This window comes from Geotrypetes seraphini, chromosome 13, assembly GCF_902459505.1.
Source record: "Geotrypetes seraphini chromosome 13, aGeoSer1.1, whole genome shotgun sequence".
NCBI lineage: Eukaryota > Metazoa > Chordata > Amphibia > Gymnophiona > Dermophiidae > Geotrypetes > Geotrypetes seraphini.
Window position 1 is genome coordinate 67,231,748 of NC_047096.1, and position 12,564 is coordinate 67,244,311.

General features: G+C 39.4%; 1 protein-coding gene across 1 annotated transcript; it reads right to left on the reverse strand.

The window, feature by feature from the left end:
• Positions 1-329: 329 nt before the first annotated feature.
• Positions 330-11,661, reverse strand: LOC117347779 (keratin, type I cytoskeletal 10-like). Its single transcript, XM_033919144.1, has 8 exons — positions 10,991-11,661; positions 10,527-10,609; positions 10,092-10,248; positions 9,276-9,437; positions 9,064-9,189; positions 7,786-8,003; positions 5,331-5,530; positions 330-587 (listed from the first exon to the last, which is right to left on the reverse strand). Exons 1-8 carry the CDS (start codon positions 11,597-11,599, stop codon positions 490-492), a joined length of 1,653 nt encoding a protein of 550 aa, XP_033775035.1. The 5' UTR covers positions 11,600-11,661; the 3' UTR covers positions 330-489.
• Between the last annotated feature and the right edge of the window lie 903 nt (positions 11,662-12,564).

Genomic DNA, 12,564 nt, shown 5'->3' on the forward strand with positions numbered 1-12,564 from the left:
AATCTTTTGTAAACCGCATAGAACTTAACGGTATTGCGGTATATAAACTGTTATTATTATTATTATTATTGTCTTTGTTAACTGCTTTGAACTTCTTTTGATGTGTTTGTGGTATGCAAAAAAAAAAAAAAAAAAATTGTATTGTACATGGCTAAACTTAGGAATTTTGTTGATTGCTACAGGCTGAGCAACTTTCAAGACATCTTAGTTACCCAAATAAATAGCTTTTCAAATTTGCTTTCAATATCACTAAAAATCACATTTCTTTTGCGTAATGAGAATTCATAGCAGCTGCTGATCATTTTAATCTGCAGTAAATACAAGACACGTTTTGGTTTTTTTTTTGCACAGAAAGAAGGTTTATTGGGTAACACCGAAAAAGAAAAGAAAAGGTGCTTGTTAGCCTTCATGCTTGAAGATTGTAGAAAAGTGAAAGAAAACTCATCCTGGGGTAACTTCAGGTGATGGCATTTGCTGGAAATCAAATCTTTATTGCAGCTTCGTTTCAACTTTGTCTGTGCTTGTAGAAATGACTTTACCCTGTGCATCAATCATGTCAGTCGTTGTTGTAACCCTTCTGGTTCGTCCTTTGAAAGTTAAATAAGTATATAAGCTTTAGAATACATGAAATTAAAATAAAATCAAATGAAAAGCAGACTATTATAATTTCTGCGTAAATAAGTAAAATCTGTGGGCCTAATATTTTTTTTAAAAAAATTTTCAAATTAATGGCAGCAATTATAGGGATAAATGTCTTAGTTGCCACTATCTGTGGACGTTCAGTGGCACTAAATGGAAAAGTGCCGCTGAAAATCGTTACAGAGTACCTCAGAATTATTTGAATAATACCAGAGTGGTACATGGTTGGAACAAGGGCAGAGGAAGATATTATCTGGAGAATGGTGATCTTCAGGTCATTATAGGGGAATATTTATGTACCCCATGTGCATGTAAATATCTAAAATACTGTCTCTTACTAACATAAGTGTATGATGACCTGCAAAAATACCACCAGCAGGGTGTGTGAATACTTTTCTACAAATGGGAGGAATGGGAATGGATATACTGTCTTTCAGTGGTTACAATCAAAGTGGTTTATGCATTATATACAGGTACTTATGCTTTATCTGGGGCAATGCAGTGGGAATAAATATGAGCTAAGTCTCTCACTAGTTCTATAAAGGGGAGTGTGTGGCACAGTGGTTAAAGCTACAGGCTTAGCACCCTGATGTTGTGGGTTTAATCAGGGCCGAATTAAAGGGTAGGCCAAGTAGGCACGGGCCTAGGGCCCTAAATGGTCAGGGGGGCCCGCCGCCAGAACCACCCTCCCTATTCTGCCACTGCTGCTTTTCTTAACCAGCAGCAGCAGCGACAGCAAACCTTTAAATCAAGTGTCAAACCCGCGGCCCTGCTTGTGCTCCCTGAAACATGGCCTTCTCGCAGAGGAGTCGATGCTCGCGGCTTTGAACAGACAGCAAGGGAGCCGGCCAGAAACAAAGCATGCACCAGAGGGAGGTGCAGAAGAAATGCTAATGCTGCTGTACAGGGAAGGGGAGGAAGGGGGAGAAATGCTGCTGCTGCACAGGGAGGGGGAGAAATGCTGCTGCTGCACAGGGAAGGGGGGGAGAGAAATGCTGCTGCTGCACCCAACTGGGGAGAGAGAGGGAAGGAGGGAGAAAGAAAAGGGAGAGGAATGAGAAATGCCAAGGGAGGGAGGGAAAGAAAAGTGGATACCAGATCATGGATGGGGAGGAACAGATGCCAGGGCATGGGGGAGGGAAGGAGACAGATGCCAGACCAGGAGAAAGGAAGAAAGGAGTGAGGGAGAGAAAGGAATGAGAGGAGATGCCAGATAATGGAGGGGGAGTTGGAAGGAGAGGAGAGAGATGCCAGACCATGGGGTGGAGTGGGAAGGAAGGAAAGGAGAAGAGAGAGATGCTACAGCATAAGGGAGGAAGTGGAGATAGAAAAATGGAGAGGGGGTGAAGCTGAAATGAATCAAGGAGAGAAGGGGCACAAGATAGACAGTTTATGGAAGGAACATAGAAAAATGGAATATACCATATGGAATGGGGAGATGGCGGACAGTGGATGGAAAGGGCAGACAGTGGATGGAAGGGGCTAATGCTGCATGGAAGACAGGGAGAGCACAGATGCTGGCTAAAAAGAAGAGAGTGAAGACAAGATGATTAAAGCAGAAAAGACAAAAGGTAGAAAAAAGATTTTTTGTTGCTTTAGTATAAAATAGTATTGAAATTGTATTGATAAAACTTTTAAAACAGAAAATAAGGTAATATTTTTATTGGACTAATTTTAATACATTTTTTACTATCTTTTAGAGCCCCAAACACCCTTTCTCAGGTCAGGACAGTATAATGTAACAGCAGTATACTATATTGACCTGAAGAAGGAGGCTATGGCCTCTGAAAGTTAATTGAAATATGGATTAGTCCACTAAAATGATATATTCTTATTTTCAATTTTTGTTTTATTTCTATTTGTTAACTTGTAAAGTGGTGATTGTCAGTTTCTTCAAATTTACATCTGCTATATTTATATTTTGCAGAGTATTAGGGGGCTATGTGTCATTGTTTCTGTGGTGTTTCACTGTATGCAGTTTGGCTTCTTGGTGGTTCCGTTTAACCTTTATCTATATATTTATATTTTTAGTTTGTGATTACTTATTCCATACTGAGTGAGGGTGTATCTGTTTCTGTGTTTATGAAAGACATGGTTTTCTGTTAGCGTTGACTAGCCTTGTTTGGCGAAAGGCATCAAGCATGGTTCTTGGGAGCACCTTGAATAAACCTGATTTGAATCTCCTTATTGTCTGCCAATCTTCTTTTGTTTCATGTTGGATTTTTTGGTGGTTTGCTTGCCTTGTTATTTCGTTACAAGTTAACATATATGGAGTGGAACATACTAGAGGAGTTACAGATTTGGTTGTTTATCCATACATATGGGTTACAGTTGGTTGACATAGAGTGAGGCAGTTGAGAAGCGTTTTAAACTTGGTTATTAATATAGACTTATACATTATTTTGGATAGTATTACTGCTTTACAATATATTTGAACACTTTTATATATGCATGGAAAGGATTCAGAGTTAAAATCCTGGGTAAGTAGGTGGGAAAGGAAGGAAGGATTGTTCAGAGATGTTTTGGGGTTGCATAGAAGAAAAACAGTGCACTGGTATGCTAATCTTTATTTTGAATTTTAAAAAAGAAAGAAATACAAGTGGAAATAAAGTAGTAAATAAGAAAATAGATGAATGGGGGCAGGGCATGGGTGGGGTGTGGGAGGAGAGGGGCAGGGCCAGGGAGGCCCAGTGTACTTGTGTGCCTAGGGGTCCTCGAAGAATTAATCCTGCCCTGGGTTTAATCCCACATTGCTCCTTGTGACCCTGGACACGTCATTTAATCCCCCCATTGCCACAGGAACATTAAATAGATTGTGAGGCCACTGGGACAGACAAGGAAAAATGCTTGAGTAGCTGAATAAATTCATTGTAAACCATTCTGAGCTCCCCTGGGAGAACATTATTGAAAAGTGAATAAATAAATAGTTATTCAGAGTCAATCTGGGTGATATGCAGTTGACCACAATCAGCATTAATAAAAAAAAAAAAAAAAAAAAAAGCTGGCCACTGCAAGCATTTTATATTTGAACATTTAGCTGAAAACTGTCCCTGGGTAGTGGTACTAAATATTCAGAGATTGGATGGCTGCTGGCATTTGTCTGGGAATTCATGACTTTCAGACTGGCACTGGGATAACACAAGAACACACAAGAACACAAGAAGTGCCATCTCCGGAACAGACCCTAGGTCCATCAAGTCCGGCGATCCGCACACGTGGAGGCCTCGCATGTGCCCTGGCATAGTATTAGTCCCCCATATCACTCTAAGCTTCTCATAAGAGATGTGCATCTAGCTAACCCTTACCTATGTCACCTTAAGCCACTCATAAGGAGATGGACATCTAACTTACCCTTAAACCCTAGAATGGTGGATTCCGGAATTACCTCTTCTGGGAGAGCATTCCAGGTTTCTACCACTCGTTGCGTGAAGCAGAACTTCCTGATATTTGTCCTGAACTTGTCCCCCCTTAGCTTCAGTCCATGTCCTCTTGTCTGTGTCACATAGGACATTGTAAATAATTTTTTATTCTGCTCTATTTGGTTGATTCCTTTCAGTATTTTGAAAGTCTCGATCATATCCCCTCGCAGTCTCCTCTTCTCAAGGGAGAACAACCCAGTCTCTTAAGTCGTTCCTCATATTCCAAGTTCTCCGTGCCCTTTATTAGCGTCGTTGCTCGCCTCTGCACCCTCTCAAGTACTTTTAAATCCTTCTTTAGGTATGGAGACCAATGTTGGACGCAGTATTCCAAGTGTGGTCTGACCATCGCTCCAATCTATTCGTGATTCCCTACTTTATCATGCCTAGCATTCTATTTGCGTTCTTCGCTGCTGCCGCGCATTGCGCCAACTGCTTCAGAGTCCTATCGATTAATACGCCCAGGTCCCTTTCCTGTTTGGTTTTTCCCAGAGTTGCACCTGACATACTGTACTTGTGTTCCTTATTTTTTCTGCCTAAGTGCATGACTTTGCATTTTTCCACATTAAACTTCATCTGCCATTTATATCCCAATTTTTCAATCGGCTCGAGTCGCTCTGGAGTTCCTAACTGTCCTTCTGCAATAACTACCCAGATAAAGTTAGTACAGCCTTTCTGTTGCCCTAAATTTATCTGGGTAGTTACCTAGCAGACTGAAAATCACTGCTAACTGGTAACCTCCAGAATATTCTCCAAGACTGCTCTGGAACCTAGTGGATAGTGCCAAGGTAGTCCAAACAGACATTTAGTAGCATTAGATAGTCAAGTGCGACTGAATTTATTTATGTATTTTCTTAGGTCTTTAGCCCATCCTCCCAAACTTCCCAGAATGGGTTACAAAGAATACATTCACAGTATAATATCAATAATAAAATCTTAAAATCTATTAACAAAATTTTAAAAAGTTAAGCTTTCACAGACTTCCGAAAAACTATGATTCCATCTAGAGACCTAATAATAGAAGGGATTTACAGCTAGGACCCAGTCAGTGAATTAACCAAGTATCAGCCACTCTTATCTGGTTAACCCAGTGAATATGAACTCCAATATCTCCACAGATGGCATTTAAAAAGGCCATCTACTGTGTTTACGTATGGGTCCGCATCAGGAATTGCAGCAAAGATTTCTGGCTATTACCAAAATATGTACGTATCTGAAAAAAATAGCTCTCTCCTACCCCCATCACAATGAAGAACATAAGCCGATTACTCTTACCTCCAGTAGTGGATGAAGAGCCACCTTTCTGGCCTGAAGAGCCACCTTGCTGGCCTGAAGAGCCACCATAGCCTGAAGAGCCACCATAGCCTGAAGAGCCACCTTGCTGGCCTGAAGAACTACCATAGCCTGAAGAGCCACCTCGCTGGCCTGAAGAACTACCATGGCTTGAAGAGCCACCCTGCTGGCCTTTAGAGTCCCTGAAAGGAAGAAAAATTCACTGGTGAATATTTTATCTTCTGGACATTTGCATTCAAATTTAGGAAAAAGTAGAATTGGGATTAAATAAGTAATCTCAGTCTGCCCAATATTTAGCGCGGTGTACCTGGCTGGGAACGTCTCCTTACTGGCTAAGTAATGATAAGCCAGTATTCACTAGGAGACAGCAAGGTATCTCCCATTGAATGTCTGGTCAGCGGCTAGACCAGTCAATGATTATGTCATGCGACATGGCTGGCCTAGCTAATGTTCATTGGCTGAGTGGCTAATCGAGTGGCTAGACAGACCTGCCTAAAAAGTAGGTCTATTTTTTGGCCACTATGACTTACTCAGTCAGCTGGTGAATATTGGCTTGCCTGGGTATGTCAAACATGACTGAACTTAGCCTGGAAATTCGGTTACAGACCTGGCACTGAATTTCCAGGTTTTCCGCTAACCACAGGAGGTAGCTGGGCTGCCTCCTGTGGTCTGAATATTGGGTCCAGGGTCTTGATTTGAAAAGTATGAGGCCTATTTTAAAATTATAAATATGTCATTGTGGAGTTTTTTGACTTGTGATAGACAGAAGCTATGGCCATTGTTGACCAAAGTCTTTTTTTTCTTCACATTTTTTCATTTACTCATTATTTTCTCTGGCAACACAAAATCCTTTGAGATGTAAATATTGTATAGATTTTAATGGTTTATTTCAGCTCCATCTCTTTGATGATTTTGTTGATGGCAATTGAAATCAGCCATTATTATTGTGTTGCCAAATTTGCTAGTTTCCCTAGTTTCTTTTAACTTTTCATCATCTGGTCTTACCCTTAGGGCAACTCTTATGTTGTTATGCTCTTTGTAGGAGAAAATGGGTACTTTTTATGTTACCTCATTTGAATTAAAATATTTACAATTAAGAATGCATGCCAGAGACAGCCAAACATTTTGAACTCAATTTTGTATTATCATTTTGTAATTTCATGTCCCAGGCTGAAATATGGTTTTTGGTAGTTAATGTTTATTATTACTTGATATACTGCTCTGTAGGAAGTAGCAGTTTACAAAATCAGCTAAAAACACATAAAAGACATTGGTAAAGAACTTCATAAGTAATAGGAAAGACAACTTCAGAAAGCTAAAGGGGGAAGTTGTGGGTCTGAACTGAACCAGGAGGAGACAATCATGCCGAACTCTAGGCCAGTTTGAAAAAGAGCATTTTAAGCTTCGTTATGAAGATTTTCAATGATGAATCAGAGCACATATCTGGGGGAAGGGAGTTCCACAGAAAAAGTGCCAGGAAATAAAAAGCAGAATAGCGAGTGGATTCCCAATGAGCCAATTTAAGAGAAGGAAGCACAAGTCTGTTGGAGTGTAGGGGGAAGCGAGAGAAACCAAATACAATGGTATATCAGTGTAATAAGTCTTGTGCGTAAGAAGTAACATTTTAAAACATATCCTAAAGGAAATAACTGGCCAACGGAGCTGAGTGAGGCGTGGTGCTATGTGGACAGACTGCATTCTCTAGAGTCTGAAGACATTAGTTGACTTTGGGGGAGACATGCAAAAATAATAGAGATTAAAAGTGAGTGAATGAGGGTATGAATTGCTTGAAAGTCTCATAGCCACAAATGTAATTGTTTTTGAAAACAGAGATCTGACACTACCATCTTTCACATAATAAGGAAAAAGTTTGTTTTATTTTCAGTTGTTTTCTGGGTTGATGACACAAATCCTTAGTGATAAAAATCACCCAGTTTTAATTTCATACCTAAAGTGCACCTGAGGTATACATCATTTACAGAGAAATTATGCCCTTTCTCACTGATGGAAATATTTTTCTGTTTTCTCCTGCCTCCATATTATATTTTCATTTCTATCTTCATATGATTAAAAAAAAGAAACCCAAGGTACTAGCTGATATTTAGTGGGGGCTTAGTGGATTGGTCGGAGACCAGCTATGACACCAATATTCAGTGGCTCACCACCTAAGTTCTATAGCCAGACAGAACCACCTAAAAAGGTGGTCTGTGTTTGGCCGTTAAGACTTAGCTGGCTAGTCACTGAATATTGCCTTACTTGGCTCTATCTTGACTGGCCAAAAATAGGCCACAAATTCAATGCTGGCTGCCGGACACAGCATCAGCATCAAATTTCTGGGTTTGATGTGAATTGCGGGAGATCGCAGGCAGAATCCTGTGGTCTGAATATCAGGGGGGGGGGGGGGGGGCTGCATCTGATATTGAAATCATTTACTTACATTCCCTCTCCGTCCAGCAGTTTGCGATAATCATTAATCTCATTCTCCAGTTGGAGTTTGGCATCCATGAGCTGTCCATACTCTGCTTTCTGGTGTTCCATCTCTTCTCTTATTATGCTTATCTGTTCTTCTGTACCAGAAATTGATTCCTGCATTGTTGCAAGCTGCATACAAAAATGGCCGTCTTTTTCTGCCAAGTTTTGTTCGAGAGCTTGTTTCTGCAGATAGATTTCAAGCAAATATTTTACTGACAAAAATGAAATGTCTAGAAATATATACGAGGGGGTGCTGAAAAGTTCTCAGCCCAACCAACCAACTTCCTAAATTCTGAGCATTATGCAAATCATTCTGCTACCAAATAGCAAAAGTGTGGAACTCGCTTCCTATTGAAATTTACACAACCACATTATACACACTGTTTTACAAAAATCTAAAAATATGGCTTTTTAAGAAATTCATACCAGGGGTCGAAGAGACTCAAACAAATAATCCAAGTTAGCCAAAAGAAAAGCAATGCCAATGGTCAGCTTCTTTTTATGATCTCAGACTGTTTGTATAGTTTGATAACAATCTGATAACTTTATGTAGCATGTATAATTCTTTGTAACATATTTAACTCTTATACAAAATTCTATGCAACAATATGTTACTCTCACTTAGAACTGTAATTAATGAGGATTCGAAGGGATATGGGGTTGCATATAACATAACACTGAAGCTGGAAAGAGTGTTATCTTATTTCATTAAATGCCAGTTTGCAGAAACAAAATTCTATGTTTTGTGACATTGTTTCAGATCATTGATTAAGCCATATCCACGTCATTCTCTACTTGGTTGAGCTGAGAACTTTTCAGCACCCCTTCATAATGTGATTAAAATAGCACATGACTGAAAGTACAAATGTGTCTTTTCAAAGTGTTAATATACTTTTCTCTGTGATGTAATGCGAATCTATGGTTCAGTCTAAAAACAACATAATGCACCACATAAATTGTGTGTATACTTTTCTGAATTATGGTTACATAGCAAAATCATATCCATCTAAGCTTCTGATAAAATGGGATAGTGTTTAGGCCATTATATATGAGATAGAGTATTTACTGCAAAAGAATCTAGAACACTGCCTTTAAGGCATGTGGAAAGTTCTTTCTAAAGTTTGCAGATATTCACACCGGAGCTGACTGTTAAAATTCACCTCACCGATACGTTTTACTTTTATTTTATTTGAAGCATTTGTAAACAGCAAAAATCAAAGTAGTGACTATTTTTCATGCATACCGTAGCAAGTAAGCCCTTTAGTTCCATCTCCAGGTCCTGAACAGCACGTTTCAGATCGGTCATCTCGCTCTTATTGGATTGCATCTGTTCAGAACCTTTAGAGATCTCCTGCTTCAAGTCTTTGCTCTATATCAGAACATGGAAAAGGAGGAAAATTCAGTGTTCGTAGAACGATCTTTGCTTCTACATTAAGCTGTTATGTATACACTTACGGCTTCTTGGTACTGGGCTTCCATTTTTTTGCTATTTTCTTCTGACATTTTTTCATACTGTCCTCTCATGTCATCGAGTTGCTTGGTGAGGTCAATGCCTGGAGCAGCATTCATTTCTACATTCACTTGGCCAACAGTTGTTCCTTGTTCATCTTGGACTCCCTGAATAATGGAAAATACAAGTACAGTTATATTTATATATCCTTCTTCCTGTTCTTGTAAATTTCCAGTTTTTCTCACTATTGCTGCCATGCATTAGAAAGGAAAGTGAAATGGTTTGAAATATAAAGATGTGGAGCCATATTATGTACTTTCAGCCACTTAAGGTGACTGAACTATTGTCAGAATTTCTGAGGCATGGATTTACTTTTCTGTCCATGAATGTCTTAGCAGCATTGTATTTCTTCGTCAGAGCATGAAACACTCACTACATGGTTACTGGGTCATTTTCAAGTATTTTCGATTACAATTAGCAGAGCTTTTCTTCAGGGGGTTCTCAGGGGTACTCAGTACCAGCACCTTGTCCATTGCTTGATCAAAATGAGCCATGGTCCCCAAATATTAATTAAAAAAACATTCAGGTTCTGCACAGTCAATGCTGCCTTTTCATGGATTCTTAGACTGGTTGCAGAGGACCTGGCTTCTTTGGGGTGGGATTACCCTACTCCTGAAAAATGACCAGGTATTTGAGTACCGGCACCTTTTTTTTTTTTTTTACTAGAAAAAAAATGCATTGACGATCAGAGAGTTTTGAGCTACCGTATAACCAGATATAAATGATGGGAGGGAACTCAATGCATGGAGTAGTCCTCTCACCTCTTCATGGTTCTTCTTGAGCATGGCATATTCCTCAGTCAGATGTTCTAAGTGTGTCTCGGCATCAGTTATGAAGTATTTCAGCTCGTCCTCGACTTTGCGCAGGCCATTGGTGTCAGCTTCAACACTTTGGCGCAGGGCCTGTTCATTATGACACCTAATAATTCCAGGGCAGTCTGGTTTTAGTTAACGTTCACGAAAATGCTTTTCTGTTCTAAGTGTAGTGTGTGTGAAAAAATACCATAATATGTTATTTGGGCTATTTTCACTTCAGAGGGCAGTTTCTGGGGAAAACATTTCTATGGATGTTGGAAACAATATTAAGAATGGTACATCTGTAATATCTGTTTCTGAACTGTAGCCTGATAGAAATAATCGTTTAGCTCATATTTAACATGTAACTATTTCCTATTATTAGAAGATTATGAAACTTACTTCAAGCTGAAGTCTTCAGCTGCCAGCCTGGCATTGTCAATGTTCAGCATTAACTTGGCATTATCTAAATAAGCTTTAACGATCTGTAACACACAAGGATCCCACTCAAGTTATACAGGATTTTGTTGTGTTACATGAGAAATATATGTACAAATCATCAATATAATTCTGAAAAACAAACATCTTGTAATGTGGTGATATAATTTTTTTTTTTTGTAGTCTGCAAAGCAAAATGACAAGAAAAAGTTCTACAGTTCCTATTAAATGCATTCATATTATTATGATTTAGATTCATACATGAAAGTATTATCCTTACCTGATACTAGATAAGCTAAAAGGACAGTAATTTGCTGAGTAAAGTGATACTTTAGACATCACCCTAAATAATTTATCAAGATGTGGTAAGTCATAAAATAAAATACCGATAATTTTAAAACTGACATTTCAGAAACCATTTTTTTTACCTGATCTCTCTTTTCTTGAATTATCAAAAAATATTTGTTGTAGTCACGACCTGGACCACCAGTGCTCCCTCCTGGACGATTCTTCTCATAAAATTCCTTGATTTTTTGTTCCAGCTCTTTATTAGCTAGTTCCATTTGCTTTACTCCTCCCATGTATGCAGCCAGACGGTCATTGAGAGTTTGCATTTCCTCTTTCTCATTTCCCTCCAAAAGACCTTCACCTCCACCATGACCACCCCCAAAGCCACCACCATGACCACCCCCAAAGCCACCACCATGGCCACCACCATGGCCACCTCCAAAACTACCACCTTGGCCACCTCCAAAACTACCACCTTGGCCATCTCCAAAACCACCAAACTGACCACCTTCAAATTCAACAAACTGGCCTCCTTCAAAACCACCAACAGAGCCACCTCCAAAGGTAACAGCTTGGCCACCCCCATAGCCACCTCCAAAGGCACCAAGCTGGCCACCTCCAACATGGCCACCACCGAAACAGCTGTCAGGAACCCCATATCCACCACTCTGGCTAGCAGCAAATTGTGCTCCAGCACCCCCTCCACTAATTCTAACTGAGCTACTGCTCTGTCTGGATGAGAATGCCATGGTGGCAAGTAGAAAAGCAGCCCTTGCAGGAAGAGTAAGAAGCTGAAGCGAAGGACTGAAAAGGCTGATAAATCTGATCCTTATATACAAAATTAACTGGGTGTTTCTCAACCTCCAGCTGTGCTATTAGCAAATTATTTTCTTGGTACCAAATTAAGCTCAACCCTACCTGGATTAATTATCATTAATTTATAGTTTAACCTTTTTAAATAGGTCCATTTCTTTCGACATGCTACCCATGGGCTGTTCAACACATACATGAAAATGATGGGTGGAGTCGTGCTAACCTTAAAGTTAATGTCTTTTCTTCAATCAATCATAATTAGGAAAATTTTCACCTATCTTTTAACTTTAATTCTGTCCAAACAGCATTTTTACATTTACCCACCCATCTTCTCTATGTCAGTAGTTGCTGTGTGCAGAAAGAAGTCTTAGAAGAAAAAATAAACATGTCAACCAAAAAGGCATTTATAATAGGTATATTTCTCTTCACATAACACTGGTAATAAACACTTCAAATTTAATCAAATCTATATAGTTTGTAGTTTTTAAACTTTTCTTTGACGCATGTAAAAATCTTTCAAGAATAGAGCTAATTCTGAAAAAATACGAGTACATTCTGCTTCGGTCATAGGATGGCAACAGTTTTATTGGCTGTCATAAATGGCAGTAAATTATGTGCAGAGAAGACCACAGATGCTGCATTTGCTATGCTTGACTGTAGATTGCCGTTTCACATCTAAGGTATAAAATAATATAATATAACATAAAAATGTATTTATATACCGCAGTATCTTGGGAATTCTACAAAAGAAAGTTTACAAAAGAAAAAACAATAACCAGTGGCATAGAAACAGGGGAGGGAGGCGGTCTGCCCCTGGCACCCTCTTGGTGGGGGCACCAGCACCCATCCTCTTCTCCACCCCTATAATACTGCCTCCCTTTCCCTGTACCTTTTTCATATT